Source organism: Arachis duranensis, chromosome 2 (genome assembly GCF_000817695.3).
Source record: "Arachis duranensis cultivar V14167 chromosome 2, aradu.V14167.gnm2.J7QH, whole genome shotgun sequence".
In the NCBI taxonomy this organism is placed as follows: Eukaryota; Viridiplantae; Streptophyta; class Magnoliopsida; order Fabales; family Fabaceae; genus Arachis; species Arachis duranensis.
The window spans coordinates 72461680-72479119 of NC_029773.3; the positions used below are offsets into that span (position 1 = coordinate 72461680).

The window sequence follows — 17440 nt, forward strand, 5'->3', positions numbered from 1 at the left end:
GGTGGTATAAACGGTCAATTGACTGCTCTCGCAATATCATCGGCACATCGAGCTATCTGCTTGATCCTTGCATTATTTTTTTTATAGGATTTAAAACTGTAGTCATCTGTTGTGTAAGCATATTGACCAAATCATGATGGCTATCCTCAATTTATTGTTTAAACACAGCCAAAGATTCGACCATGTTAGGAGACGTTCTGACAGAAACTTGTCTCGACATCTCTGGAAATATGGAGGCACGTTCTCAAACCAACTGGCAGCCTTATTGGAGTTGCCCCTGTGCCTTGTGTTGAAATGACATTTAGCATTACTACATTAGGTTGCGCAGACATGGACACCGACCCTAAATATGGCAGATTGTTCATCAGATATTGATAAGCATTATAATTTACCATATTAGGGTTATAGTGAGTCGGTATACCCACTGGAGGATATCCTATAAGAGGTGTAGGATTATACAAGGGGTTGTTCCTTGTCGTGGTTGTACCTCCTATATATCCCATGTTAGAATTATCCAATAGTGGAGAGTAATTTGGAGGTAACCCATATGCAAGCCATGTAGCAGGCACAATCGACGAAATTCCTGCTATGATAACAGGGTTCGTCGTTTGACTTGATGGGCCAACCTCTGCCTCTGGACCTCTTGTATTTTCACCAATGTCATTATTCGACGTATCCGTCGAAGTAGAGGTACTATTAGTCATTATTAACTTATCACTGCATAATTGCATGCAATATTTGACCGTTACTTAACCCAGTGTCCCACCAGACGTACCAATTTATTTTACTTGATTTTTGGTAAATCTCAACAGGGTGTTGAATCAAGCTTGTATCAACTATCAAGATCTTAGTTCGTGAAGCAGATACGACTCCTTTGAAAAAGAGTGAATTCGACTCGAAAATTACTTAATGTTAGTGTCAAAACCGTATGAGATGCTTGAATTGTGGCAAATGATAAAGAATTGCGATAAAAGAAAATAAATGAAAATAAGTAAACGAAAGAAAGATTAAAATCAAAATTAAAAGAAAGCAAAGTAACAATAAAATACTGAAAGCAAAGAAATAAATTGAAACGAAAAAGAAAACAAAAGAAAAGCAAATAAAAGTGGACTTCTAATACTCACATACACTTGTGTTCCATGTTCTTCCGTTGCATTACGGAGACTGAGAATTTTGACCTAGTTTTGTGTGATGATTTAGTGTTTTTGAAGAAGTCTTAGAACTCTTCTGAGTTTCTCCTATTTATAGACCATGGAGATAGAGTTGTCATGGAGAATCTTGGCCCACGATCTTACTTCCTCCTTTTTCTCAGCCATGACCTTGTTTTGACCATGAAAAATCTTGACTCCTAAGTTTTGACACACATGTCTTCCTTGATCTTCAAGTCTTAGGCTTTCTTCAGCTTACTCCTTAAATTTTACATCCATATTCTCCACTCAATTTGAAGGTTGAGTAGCAAGCCTTAATGCTCATAGAAAGACAATAACTACCTTTCGACTTCTATGTTTTTTACACTATCTTTCTTTGATTTTAGTTTACTCGTCGATGCCTATATAGTCAAAACATTGCTTCTGTAATCAAAATCATTAACAATCGAAACGTTTTTTGTCAAAAAAAAATCTATTTTTTGTACCAAAATTGTTAATTTACATACACCACTACATATTTATAGGCCGACATTTCATTTTATTGAAATTCTAAGATATAGTTGGATTTATTAAAAATAAATTTTATAATATTTTTCTAAAAAATTTGAATTTAATATTTTCATACGTAAATGAATTTAATATTTTATTAAAAATGAATTAAAGAGTAAAAAAAATCATTTAATTTTAGCCCTTAAATAAATTTCATTAGCAAAAACCTAATAATTAAACATTTTGGTTACATTAATTTATAATCAACCAAATACGATGATAATAATAATAATAATAATAATAATAATAATAATAATAATAATAATAATAATAATAATAATAATAATTGGCCATGGAATATGTAAAGCAAGTCTCATAAGTGACTAGGAATGGCAAAAAAACTCATACGCATAAATATTCGCAAAAATTGTGTAACGAAAAAAATTAATAAGAATCTGTAAAATTTTTGTAAAGACCGAACTTGCCCCTATGAATAAATAAGAGTGGAGCAGAAATTGAACTACTTTTTCTGCGAAAACTCATAGAATCTTCACAAAAATAAAGTACTTAAATATTTTTATATAAATATATATTTAATAGACCTTGTTTTCATTTTTTTATAAAGGAACAAATTAATTATATACATAATATTTAAATTTGTAATAACTAATTATTTATATTTGTGTTATTTTATTTTAGGGGTGGAGCTAGATGAAAGATTAGAGGGGGCCAAAAATATTTTTTTAATAAAATAAGACTAAAATAAAATTTTAAAGGGGGACTAAACTGAAATTTATATATAATTTACATGTAAAAAAATTAAAATTAGGGGCCATTGCCCCCCTTTGCTACAATATAGCTCTGCCCCTGTTTTATTTTAATTTACATATTAAATATTTTATGTGTATATTAGTTATATTGAATTTGTGTTTAATTGTATTTTAATTTGATATATTTAGTTAAATTGCATTGAATTTTATTATAATTGTGTTAATTTAAAAAAAACTAAATATTCATAGATATTCACGGATATCCGTCTCTCCAATGAAAGAAATAAATGCGGATCTCTAATAAGATGGGATGGAGATGGGAGATATTTTATTAAACAGAGATAGAGAATGAAAGAGGGATTCCCGATTCTATGGAGCTCATCGCCTTCCCTATAGTTCCATTTGGTTGATGTTTTTTGAACACAAAGACACAAATATAAATACACAAATAGATATAGACACAAATATATACAAATTTGTGTAATATGTTTGGTGATGATACATAAAACATAGTCGTTTAATTCAAATGTCTATTTTACTCCAAATATAACCACCACTACCACCGTCATTATTACTGACTTCTTCAATCACAACTAACTTTTCAACCTTCAATCCAAATGAATATCACTAATAAAATTTAATCATCAGTTTAACAATTATTTTTTAATAACAAAAATTGATGAAAAAAAAATCTGAAAAATAGTAAAAACAAAGAAAAAAGTGAGACTTGAGAGGGATATAAAAAAGGCCAGGTTAAAAAAATAGTAAAAGCAAAAAAGAATGTGATACAAAAAGAGAAAAAAAAAGTTGGCCTAACTAGATCTGAAAAAAATGTTTGAGAGAGGAGATGAACGAAAAAGAAGTAGAGTAGAGGCAACATCACATCAGTAGCACTAGCGGCAGTGGCTCAGAAAGTAAAATCGCAGAAGTAAGGGTAGAGCGATCAATCAAGAAGGGAAAGATGAAGAGACAAGGGCGTAGTGACGACAAAGGCAATGGTGATGGCAGTGACGGTCGCAGATGAAGCAGTGACGGAGAGAGACAATGTTAGAAGAAGAGAGAGGAGGGGAGATGGAGAAGGAAGACCTGAAAAGAGAAAAAGGGTAAAAATGTAAACAAAAATCTATGTCTTTGTCTAAGATTAATGTCTCAGTCGAGAAAAGAGACACCAAATACATATATTTCATGTATGCTTATGTACCACTGTGTATATTAAAATTTGTGTCTCATCAAACAAACAGTAAATGTATGTCATTGTATCCATGTCTCTGATAAACATAGATACTAAACAAACACTATTTATAGATGACTCAAATTAATAAGCATAATATATTTATATAAATTTTGTTCTCGTGTGTCCTAAAAACATAGATTAAACATATTATAAAAAAATATTTTAGTATTATTTATTACAAAAATAATATTTTTTACATTTTTAATACATAAAAATAATAAATAACATTAAATTTTTTTTATAATATGCTTAATCTATATATATCCTTATAGCACACTATGACAAAATTTTATTTATATTTATATTATTTATGTGTGAGTTTGACTGCTAGGGTGCGTAGATGATCACGAATGATGTGGTGGCGCGTGAGAATATATAGTATTAGTATGTGTTAAATTAAATAAATAAATAAAATAAAATAAAATAAAATATTCCCATGCAAAAAACAAACAAGAGTGGGGAAGGGAACAGACCGGACCAACAAAAGTTTCATTCGGTTGGGACACACTTCAACTATTGTTCCATCACTGCACTCACTACTACTACTAAAGCTACAAATATTTTTTTAATCTTATTAAAAAATTAATATCATTTAATAAACATATATATACATACATACACAGTTACACACCCATCCCGTTATTTTTCCTTACCTGAATATATCATTCATTTAATTACATTAATTTTAATTTTTTATATATATAATACAATAGATTTCAACTACGAAATTAACTTTACCAGTGCTTTTTTAATAAAAATATTAGAATATCAACAAAATTTATTATTTTTAATTTGGTTATTATTTATTATTTTTAATTATAAATTTAATTATTTTAAATTAATAATTTAATAACATATTTTTAGTTTACATTTTTAAATATTAATAACTAATTAATAATTAAAAAATTAATAAATTTATTAATTTTCTAATATTTTTTANAATATAAAATATTTTACGTAATTATCTAATCACATCTATTATTTAAATAATCATTCACACAACAAAAAATTTATTATTTTATTAATATAATATTATATAATTAAATACATGTATAAATACATCAAAATTAAATTCTAAACTAATTAAAAATGAAGCCCTATACTTTTTCAATACAATAATATAATCACATCATCATCGTCATAATTAAAGTAAGCTCCTATTATATACTGTATGTGTTGGCATTATTCTAACACCAAATTGATAATTGATAAGATATGTAATATAGCATTAATTCATTCTCGGGTCAGCAAAAACACACACTGATCTCTTTGTCTAAGCACTGTATGATATACTATGCTTAACAGTCTTTCACAGAGAAGTATAAAAAAGAAGCTTATAGGTTAAGAAACATAACATCAACTTCTCAAACCCTAGAAAGTAGTAATAAACAAAAAGTGATCTTCATAGGGGAAGAAAGAAATAAAGAATGTGCATGAGAGAAATAGATATATAGAGAGAGAATGAAGGAATGAATGAACAAATAGAAACTTAAAAAAAAAATTGATATATAAATACTTATAAAAGGACCCTCCTTTATTTTTGCTTCTCATTTCCCATATCCTAATAACCCTTCCTCTTCCCACCATCCATCTTTCTTGCTTTCTCTCTTTCTCTCCCTATCTCTCTGCATCTTCCCCACAAAAACAAATATTCTCTCTCTCTCTCACTCTCTCCAACCACCAACACAAGAACCTTTTACAAAAGAAGAAGCACCAAGAAGAAGAACAACAAGAGGGAGAGAGAATAATAATTATTAACCATGGTTTTCACTTCAATTCCAGCAGCTTATCTTGAAGCAGCAGCCAACTGGCAGCAGCATCAACAGGTAAAAACAAATAACAAGAATAATAAATTAACAATAAGGATTTCTTCACTTTGCTGCTGCTGCTTCTTCTTCATCACTATAGTTTCATTTATTTTTCCTTTGTGTCCAAAAAGCACCCTAAATTTTCTTTCTTTCTTTTTTTTTCCCCTAAAAAAAAGATAAATAATATTCTTGTCACTTTTGCTTATACCCTCTTCTTGAATATACCAGATATTTGATTTCTATCCTTTATATGCTTTCTTCATCTTCTTTTCATTTTTGTTTTGATTTACTATTAAAAAGAAAACTTGGCTTATTTATTTTGCTCTTCCTTTTCTGATATGATGCTGTGTATAGCAACAACAAAATCATCAACCTAGTGGCAACTCTGGTGGTTCTACATCTCCTCAGCTTCTTCCACCACCACCACCTCCGCCACCACAACCTCAACCTCATGGAGCAGGAGGAGGAGCCGGCTCCATCAGGCCAGGCTCGATGGCAGATAGGGCAAGGATGGCGAACCTTCCCATGCCGGAGGCTTCACTAAGGTGTCCAAGATGCGAATCAACCAACACAAAGTTTTGCTACTTCAACAATTATAGCCTCTCTCAGCCCCGCCATTTCTGCAAGACCTGTAGAAGGTATTGGACAAGAGGCGGGGCCTTGAGAAACGTCCCCGTCGGCGGAGGATGCAGAAGAAACAAAAGAAGCAAAGGAGGCGGTGGAGGATCTTCCAGATCCCCCGCCGCAAGCTCCGACCGCCAGACGGGGAGTGCCAGCTCAACAAACTCGGTTTCCTCAAACTCAACCGGTGACATAGTGGGCCTCGGCCCATCTATGCCACCATTAAGATTTATGGCTCCATTGCATCATCATCAACTCACAGATTTTGCAACCGCTTCTGGTACAGACATACCCCTAAACTATAACCTAATGAACTATACCTCAATTTCTGGATCAATGGGAGGCGTAGGTTTAGGTGACTTGAGTTTCCAAATAGGAAACCCTTTAGCCGCCGCCTCTGGCGGCAGCGGAGGAGGAGCAAGTGGTGGCTCTTCTCTCTTATCTGGATTAGAACAATGGAGGATTCCACAACAGTTTCCATTCATGGCTGGTTTGGAAGGTTCTTCACATGGTGGTGGTAACAATAATGGTGGTGGATTATTATACCCTTTTGAAGGAAGTGCTGAGATAAGTGGTTATGTGAGGCCAAAGGTTTCAACTTCTATGGTGTTAACACAATTGGCTTCAGTGAAAATGGAAGATTCTAGAGAACTTAATAATGTTTCTTCTGGACAGTTCTTGATGGGAAGCATTGGCAACAATAACAACAACACCACCAGCAACAACAATGTTCCAACACATGAACAATATTGGAATGGTGCTACTGGAACTTCTGCTTCAGCTTCTTGGACTGAACTTTCTGGTTTTAGTTCTTCTTCCACTACAAGCAATAACCAACTATAGAAGTAGAGAAAAAAGAAATTGAAGTTTCATGTCCTTTAATTTGATGAATCTTTTTTTATTATTATTTTATATTTTTATTGGTTTGGGTTATTAGTAGTGTGGCTTCTTTAATTTTAATTAATATCTTTTTTTTCTCTAAGACAAAAGTTTATGTCCAACCCCTTAATTGCCCTAATGTGAAGAGCTTTGAAGGTGGGTTATGGGTACTTTATTTGGTTAATTTCGTTTAATTAAGATCAAATGAAAAACCCTAGGAATGTTAGTTTTTTTTTTCCTTTTAATCTTTGCATGTTCTTCTATCATCTTGTTTATTTTTCTTTGTATGAGAATGTTGGGTATAGTAACATTATGAGTTCAAAAGAATGATGTTTGATGATCAAGTTATTATTACCAATTTACCATATATTACAAATTGAGACACTTTTCTTTTTTTATTGGTATAGGATTGTTTGATGAAAAAATGCGCTGCATTCAGAAGCCAATCTCTAGAAAATAATAATTAATAATAAATATTTTATTTCAATACACCTTTTTCTATCAAGTTTTGGCGGGTGATCGATCATAAGTAACAATGAAAATTTTCATGAGTCAATTGCAAAGAAGATTTTAGTTTACACGGTCAAATTTTCACTTTGATTATTGTAGTCTTTAAGATTTTTCTGGAATTTTCCTGTTGTGCAAAGAGTAAAGTGAGAGTAGTAGTTCAAAAGAGCTTAATAAATTAAGGTTGTTGTCTTTCTTATTATACACATTCTACTGCATATAAATCATATATAAATATAACTACCGGAAAAAAGTGAGATTTTGTTCCGTGAAAAAATAGATTTTTGTATTTTTCCCTTTTTATAAAAAGTCAATTTAAACATCTATTTGTAGGACCTTTACCTTGATTTAATTAATTATGCATTACAACAAGGTAGTTTTTTTTTTAAAATCATTAACTTCGGAAAAATTAACTACCTTTCTCATTGTGTAAGATAAGATAATGCAAGCAAGGCTTAGATAGAGAAGTTTGTGTATTTTCCTTTAGCAACTAGGCAATCTTACTTTGTATATATTAGAAGGAACCACTATCTTTTGTGTACATAAAAAATTAATTATTAAATAAAATATAAAAAAATAAATAATTTATGTATTTATATATAAATATATAATAACTGATATAATAGTTAAATTTTTATGTACGCATAATATAATTTTGGAAGTAAATAATATTTATGACATTAATTATCTTAATGAGAACAAATGAAGTTGATTAAGATAGATTCTTAAAACAACCTTGTAAGCAAATTGAGAATTAATGTTGGGATCTTATTTATTTCAGCAATCAACAAAGCAGTTTCAACTAGATGTTGCTTAATTTTATGATTACTTCACAGAGTCAATGCAGGCATGCAGCCTTGAAAATTCACAATTGTTTGGTTTGAACAATCAAAGACAAAATTATGCTGAGACCCCAGCAGTGGACAAAGTAGTCTAACGGCCAGCTAAAAAGGTTATCATTGTCATATTGTACTAATAAATTTATTGTGACGAAAAATTTTGGATTTTTCTATTCCATTTTATGACGAACAAAGTAAAAATATTCCAGGGTATTTCCCTAACTTTATATAGGTTGTTTTTAATTTTTTTATTTTTTTAATAGAAAGGAAAAGAAAAAAAGAAAAATTGATTGTGATGTTTCATCTTGCGCAGCCAAAAAAACTCGCTATGAGATAGCTTCACCGAGCAAATTGTATGTTCACGTCTTTCAAGAAATCCAATTCAAGTTGTTAAATTATTATTCCTGAATGATTAATTTTATAATGCCAATGAAGATGCAAATCTCAGCTTCCAATTTTATATTTGGAATATTTGAATACTCTAACATGCATATCCTCCTTGAGTTTAGTGACTTCCAACTCCCATAGAGAATATATTAGTTAATATCATTAATAAAGTGGATCAGTTGTTTGCATTCGTAGAATAGCCTCTTTTCAAATTTGTTTGAATTTTGTATAGATTTTTTTATGTTTTTCTTTACGATTTATCAAAGATTAAATTTTTAAATGTTTAAATATAGAGTTTTAATATTATTATGTTATAAAACTACTTTTTTTAAATAAAATTATTTTTTAAAAAAAATCAAGTTTTTTTAAAAACTTAAAAAAATTTAAATATACATGATATGACTTTTTTTTTATTAATTCCTTTATTAGTTGTCTTCAAACCTGTTAAACAAACCCTTTATAGTATTCATTTCTGCAATGATGTCTCACATTTAGTTGAGGCGTAAGAGAGAGAAAGAGAGAGAAGAGAATGATTTAGTAATAATATGTTGATGTACTTATTGTTTTGTAAGACTAGAAGTATGAATGAAGACTTTGCCTAATTTTGGGGGTTTGAGAATGGCGGAGAAAAGCATCAAAAGACGACAAAAATTGCCACCCAATCCATGGACAGAGAAATCTAAAGATCATAGGAATAGTAGTAATCTTCGAGATTAGCAGCATCATCATGTCCATCATGGTCATGGTTCTTTTAGGAGTGCGAAAAAATTCTCGAACTAGGATTGCTGAACCCAATAAAGAGTCATAGATATACTAATGACACCGTTATTGCATTCCTTAGTTTTTCCTTCTACTTTGACCCAAATTAAAGTTTTATATCATTATGATGCAATATCTATGGTATAAGTATGTAGTTTAGGTACATCAAAATTGTCTCACAGCGCATTATTGGTGATGATAACTTCAGTTTAAGTAAAAATAAAGAATAGTTTCACATGGTAATGACTGTATATTTGTTTATTTATTTTTATAAATAAAAAGAATAGGCCAAAAAAATCTAGAGCCCCAGAGGCTGGAGAGATAAATGATAGTCCTTCCTGAAAGTATGAACGATGTACTTTGTATTAAAATACTTTCACTTAAGAATGACTCCTTTCACATATTCATTCAAGAGTATGAAAACTTAGCTGACAATATCGAAACTTAGTTAATATTGTATTCAAATAAAGAGTGTGTGTGAGATCTTGTTATGCAAAAGTATGAAATTAAATCCTGTTATGCAGATAATCAAGTATACCATAATTCTATAATTAATGAGTTATATAATAAGTCTAATTTGTAATTTGTGAATATTATGAAGTCATTTTGTATTTCTATGTCCTTGTATAGAAATGGTTGATTTTATAGTCTTAATGTAACATTACTATAGAAATAACATATATTAGAAAACATAAGAATATAAAAATAAAATTTAAGTGTCTTTAAAATATTAATTAAGAAAGTGAAAACAAAAGGTTTTATTATTTGAATGCAATTTAAAACATAATTAAAATTTCATATTGATTTATATTTGCTTAATGTATAGAATTTTGATCACTTATACGTTAAGGTAAAAAAAGAATAATTTTCAAAATTTTTCTCCTTTTAAATAAGAGACCTTAACACATTAAAACATTTATTGACAAAATACTTTTTAATAAGTCTTTTACTTCTAATATTGTTAACAAATGTTTTATTATCAAATATCTCAAAAAAATAATCAATAAGATATAATTTAAATGACATAGCATTTTTATATTTATTTAGAGGTTACGAGTTTAAATTTCTTTATTTTTAATAAAAAAAATCTCAAAAAATACTTGTACATAAATAAAACCTAAAAAATTTGAGAATTTAGCTAATAGGTATCCTTACTATTTTTAGTATGTGCTTAAAACATGTTAAGCATGATTTAAAAAAGTGGAAGAATTTGTGATTGGTTTGATGGTTGTAACTAAGTAAGAGTATTTCAAGATGTAAGTTGTACTAAGGTTGTGGCAAAAAACATAGTCAAAGGCACAGAGATCTGGGCAAGCAGTGGCGGATCCACGGGGGGACCTAAGGTGGCCATGGTCCCCCCCAAATTTTTTTTAAAAAAATAGTAAATAGTAATAATTAATAATATTAAATTTTTTTATATATAATATTAAAAAAAATATAAGTTACAAAATTTTATAAATTAAAATAACTAAAAACTGCACTATGTATTGGATATTTGAATTATTGTTGTTCTTGTTAACAAATAGCTCATTCTAATAATTAATAAAAATGGTTCTATTATACTAGCCCAAGCCCATACTATTAATTAAAGTAACCCTAGTACATTTTTCAAATATTTATTTCAAACTATCATAGGCATAGCGTCACTTTTCTCTCTCTTTTAGTGATTCCCAAACTTTTGGTCTTCTACTCTTCTCATTTTAATTTTCTTTCCATACCAAAACAAGACATATGAAGAAAAACCATTGAAGAGAAGTGAACAACAAAATATTAACCATTGAATGCACAACAAAGATTCAAAGAGGTATATTTCAATTTTTTTTAAGTTAATGACAATGTCAAGTATTATTTACATTATTTATTTAAAATAATTAATTTATTTTTTTTTATAATGGACAGTGTTCAAAGATTGAAGTGAGGACAAAACTCAATAGAATTATTTTTTTGTGAGACTTGGAACAAAAAATAATCAGGTAAATCAATAACTTTATTTTTGGTTATTATATATTTGTGTTTCTAAAATTATTTGTTATTACTCAATAGGTTTAATATTTTTTTTAAGAAAATAATATATATGCAATTATTTTTGTTTTTTTTTTGTTAGATAGTTCAAGTTAAGTTAAAAATGTCAAAGATGAAAACAATTCACTCATTTTTCAAGAGAAAAGAGAGAATATATGATGAACAAAATTCAGCTTCAGATTCTTTGAGTAATGTTCAAAATATTATTGAACAACCTGTGACACAACTTGTTGAGCAAGATATTCAACCCCTGCTTCCAAAATAGCAAGGACTGAAATAGATCAAGTTAATATTGATACATTGATGCGTGATCCCGGAAAGCGTCCGCAAATTTGGAATTATCCTATCAATCAACAAGATGAAATCCGTAGAGCATACATAAAGTTTGGACCATATCAATTTATTATGGATGAGTACCCTCTTTCTGGTCTAATTTAAAAATATCAAAATCTTAAAGTATGTAGTTGAACATTGACTTTTATATAATATAATATAATTACTTTTTTGATATATATGCTACGAATCATATTTTGTTAATTTTTTGTTATATTTTATATTTAATTGGCCCCCCTCTTATGAAATTTCTGGTTCCGCCACTGTGGGCAAGCTAGTACTATCTGCCAACAGTTCTCACTCACTGCCACAAACACAAACTGCAATGCAAATGCAACAACAACAATGGAATTAGAATGTCTGTCATAACTCTGACCCCGTCGCACCCATTCACGCGCGTGGGGCGCGTGTCACTGCTTTGTCAGTGTGTTTTTGGACCACATAGGCAACAGAAGCCGCGCCTCGGTGGCAGTGATTGGATCCTTCGTTGGGCACGCGCCTCGATGTGGCGTGGGAATTTGTAGCTTTGAACATTCTAATTTCAGTTGTGTGTGCTTAGTTTAGTGCATGCCTTTAACTTCTCGCATGGTGTGTATATGATGCCACTGTTCCTTCTTTTCACTGCTTTGCGTCAAACAGGACAATCAAAGGATCTCAATTATGTACTGCTTCTCTCTTTTGAACGCATACTACTGCTGCTGCCTATTTCGCATTAATATTTGGATAAAACACCAATTTTGTTCTGATCTTAATGTTTTAAAAAATTTTAAATTTAAATTAAAAAATATTTAACATTCAATTTAACGTTTGATTTTTTATTAATTTTATATTTAAAGGAATAATTTTTATTTTTATTATATGTTTTTTTATATAAATTTTTTTTACTAAAAATAAAAAAATTCAAACTCGTGATCTCTTAGATGAGTATAAAGAGACTATATCATTTGAGTTATAATTTATTGGCGATGTTTCTCTATATCATTTTTCAATTTTATTCTCTTCGAATCACTACTACCACCATACATGACCCTTATGCATTTATTAAAAGACATGGAGCAACCAGGGAATAGAGAGCTTGTGCCTTGTGGCATTGTCGGAGCTAACAACCAATCAACTGAAGCTAAGGAAGGATATAAGGAGGAAGAGGTGCCGACAGTTGTGAGGAGAGGGCGTGGTGATGGTAGTGGCTAAAACAGAGAAGGTTAGAGGAAGATTATACCAAAAAAGATATTTAATAGCAATAAAAATTATTATTTTGATTAGTAAAGTAAATTTGATTATCTTGTAAAACGTTTTAACAAACGCTAGAAATAGAAAATATATATTGTTTGTGTATTATTAGGGTATAAACCCTTAATATTGTGTGACAATACACAAACCATCTAATGAGTATTTAGTATATATTGTTTTTGTATTTTATATTTTGGACAACAAAAGAAAAATAGTATTAGTCAATTATTCGAATAAGTTTTATTGATATCACATCTTTATTTCCTCAAGATATTCTTAATTAAAATTATAATTACTTTGATAAAGGTTATGATGATAAAATAGAATCAATTGAGGTAGTTAAATCCAAGTTATTAAAATAGAGATAGTTAGAAGATAGAACGAGTTAGAACTCAACAATGTTGTTATGGTGCCACATGTCCTAATGCATTTATAAATAGATTGTACTATAACTAACTCTTAACTGATCATTCATTTATGGTATTTTTTGGGAATTTAAGCTCAAACATAGAAAAAATCTCTCTCTTTTCTCTGGCATTTCTCAACCCTCCTTCTTCTAATTTTTCTTGATTTATTTTTATTGAGTTGAATATCTTTTTATGGTATCCGAACTCACAATTTTTTAGCTTCTACGACTGCTAATTTTTAGAATTATATCTCAATTTCTCAAAATGAGATGTCTCGAAGACACTTTCTCTCTTTCTCTTTCTCTATATATATATATAGTCTTCTTTTTCTCTCTCTCTCTCTCTCTCTATATATATATATATTCTATTGTTATTAAGTTAGGTATCTTTCATGGTATAGGAATTCACAATCTTTTAGCTTCATGGTTGTTGATTTTCAGAACTACAACATCTCAATTTCTCAGGCGCCTCCAAGATTCACATGCTCTTCGATATCTATGAAGTTTGATGATAATAATTTCCTGCAATGGAAAGATCGAGAAGAATCAATGATTGAACACTACAAGAAAAACATTGAATACCATCGGATTTAGCGTCATTAACATCGGCTTTTCTGGCAAATTTATTAACAGTTTAGGTGTTAAATTCGTCAGGTCAAATCATTACTAGCGAATTTACGTTTTTGACGGTAAATTTGCTGGTAATAATTAGAGAAAAAACGGGAAAATAGGTGTGAAATATAGCATAAAATTTTCTAACAAATTTTTCTGTCGATAAACCCAATTAGTAGAATACTGCGTTTTGGTGACCCACAATGCGTTACCGTCGGATTTATCCACCAATAAATCCGATGGTAACAAGCCCTAAAATTCAAAGCGCAAACCATCTTCCCCTTCATTTAAAAATTTCCATCTCTCGCTAACCTCTCTTCTCCCAATCTCTTTCTAACCCTCTCCTCTCTTCACCGCTCCGTTAGCCCCGCCCCCATCGGCAGCGCCTGTGTAGCCTCCATTCGCCGCCTCCTCTCCCCCTCACCAAAACCAGCCCCTTCTTTCTCTCCCTTCGCAACCCAGTATCAGTTGTGACTCCTTCTCTCCCTCTCTATTCATGTCTCGCCGTTTAGCACCACCGCAGCCGTTAACCAGCGGCGGCTGTTGTTGCCACTGCATCTCCCTCCCTTGAGTTCTTCTTCCTCTGTTCAAACCTCAAGTTTCATGATCACTCTTTTTCTTTGTTTAAGTTAATTTAGGATTTAGTTATATGTTAATTTCTAGTTAGTAAGTGGAATTGCTTATCATTGGTTATCATATGTTAATTACATGTCTTAGAAGAATGGAATGTTAATGAGTGCGGAGACTTCATGTTTAGCATTGAGAAAATATGGCAAACAAGTCTTCATCATGGGTTTAGGCCATTGAAGATAAATTTTCTTGTTAAAGCTTAAATAATTAATAATGATCATTTTTTATGTGACTATATATCAAATATTATTTCGGCTATTAAGTTTAATTTACTTGTTTATGAGTACTATTTTAATGTCTTTTATCCGCAATCTATTTTGAATTTGTTAAGTTTTATGTGTTTACTAATCTTACATTTTTCATTGATAGGTTTGTACCAAATAACATTGCATGTACACAGGAGATTTCCAATGTGATTAAGTTCATGTACGACAACCCATGCCCGAGTTACATGAAGATCCCTGTTGAGACTAAAGAGTGATGGTTTCAGAAGTGGGCGGTAAGACCCAATGTTGTTGAATTAACTGTATTTTATTTTAATTAACTATTGTTATTGACTTACTTTGTGCAAGAAAAATTTATATGGGATAGGAAACATGATATCCTGATCAGGAAGATCTATAGCCACCGAATAGCTAGACAACTTCAGTAGGTGATGCAGGACGTTCATCAGGGATATGACCACCTCGCGATTTGGCTCTGTCCAGATATTAAGAAGGATCTGGACGTCCATTTTAATAATGATGAGGGGTTAAACCATCACCATCTGACAAACAGAACTAACAGGGCTTTGCTGAGGTCGTCGAAGTATATCGGTGGATCGACGACCTTCATGAAAATGAAGAGCAGGCTGGTATATAGTTTGCTAATCTTTGTTAATTATTACTTGAATTAATTGTTACTTGATTTATTTTATTACTTGGTTTCAATATGGTAGTCTAAGTTGTTGGTACGTGAGCTGACATTGGCAAAGACCTTCAAGTATACCCATACGTTAAAGGCCAAGAAGGAGAGATTTGCTGATGAAAGATCTGCGACTCATTATGTGAGTTTCAATTAATTCTAAGTTTGAAATTTATTTGGTTTAAAGTCAATTAACTGTCATTCTAATCGCAACGTGTGTTACACAGGAGGACTGCACACAGAGATTGGAGGCTGCGATCCAACAATCTCAGCTTAGTGGGGACGCCCTCGGCTCTTATGCCTCAGTCGTTGATCCTGATAAGGTCTGGTGTGAGACCGCCTCTGAGCCCTATAAGAATCACGTCTACGAGTTAGGATCGTTCTTCGCCAGTGGCCTCCATACACATTGGCGGCCTCTGCCTCTATCACCAGCCCTGTCAATTCCGAAGAAGTTGTCAATTTGAGGGAGGAGATGTAAAAACTCACACAGGAGCTTCAACAACAAGCTCAGCAGCCTGATCAGTGGTATAACGAGTTTCTTGAATGCGTGGGAGACATCGTTGCCTTTAGGTTGGAGTTAACGGAGAAACTGGAGTGGCTAAAGTATTTGTGAGATTAGATAGCGGTGTACAATGACCAGATGCGCGCTGGAAGCTAAGGCAGTGTTGGTACCGGTAGCGGCGATACTGGTGGGACACCAACATCAGCACCTAGTCTGCCACCTCAGCAGGGGGAAGACGACAACGACAATTACCGGAATCCGTAGGATTTAGGGAGGAGATGTAGAAACTCACACAGGAGCTTCAACAACAAGCTCAGCAGTCTGATCAGTGGTATAACGAGTTTCTTGAATGCGTGGGAGACATCGTTGCCATTAGGTTGGAGCTAACGGAGAAACTGGAGTGGCCAAAGTATTTGTGAGATTAGATAGCGGTGTACAATGACCAGATGCGCGCTGGAAGCTAAGGCGGTGCTGGTACCGGTAGCGGCGATACTGGTGGGACACCAACATCAGCACCTAGTCCGCCACCTCAGCAGGGGGAAGACGACAACGACAATTACCGGAATCCGTAGGATTTAGGAACTTAATTTATTTTATTTCTATTTCACTTCTTTGATGTTTTATTATATTTAGATCATTGATATTTAATAAAATTATTAGTTGATTTATGGTATTTAGAATTTGTGCCCTAATTTTGTAACCAAAATTTTAACTTGACTACTAATTATGCGCCAATTGTATAAAAAAAATTGCATACCGTCAAATTTACTGGTAAAATAATCAGAGGGCAAATGGGCGCCGCAAAATATAATATGGTGTCAAATTTATCGTCGAAAAAATTCAACAGTAACCAACCGCTTATTTTTGTCGTATTAATTGTAATTTTTGACGCACAATCTGCTGGTAATTAGTGTCTGACAAAATAATCTGCCAGTAAATATTTTTCGGCACCATTTATGCTGTCAAATTTATTCTGACAGTAAACTAATTACCAGTAGATTTATTTGATAAAATCTCTGATAAATCCGACGGTACTTAGCATTTTTCTTGTAGTGCGTGGAAGGTCATGATTTACTTCATCACATCATTGAAAAAAGAGTTCCAATTCGATTCACAGATTCAGGGAAAACAAATCCAGAATATACAATGTGGAATAGACAAGATTTATTGCTGAAATTGTGGTTGCTTAATTTAGTTGTGCGTTGCATTCACAAGATTGAAGAAATAGGATTCTCCTTCTATTTTCAAAATTAACTATTTTTTCTATATAATTAAATATAATTCTCTTTTTTATTTATAAAGTGATAATCCCATTTTACATATGCCTTGTCTTGTTTAATAGAACAAACTCAATTTAATTT

General features: G+C 31.5%; 1 protein-coding gene across 1 annotated transcript; it reads left to right on the forward strand.

Annotated features, from left to right (window-relative positions):
- Positions 1–5183: 5183 nt before the first annotated feature.
- LOC107474937 (dof zinc finger protein DOF2.4-like) lies at positions 5184–7188 on the forward strand. Its single transcript, XM_016094580.3, has 2 exons — positions 5184–5467; positions 5804–7188. Exons 1-2 carry the CDS (start codon positions 5402–5404, stop codon positions 6911–6913), a joined length of 1176 nt encoding a protein of 391 aa, XP_015950066.1. The 5' UTR covers positions 5184–5401; the 3' UTR covers positions 6914–7188.
- Positions 7189–17440: the final 10252 nt, after the last annotated feature.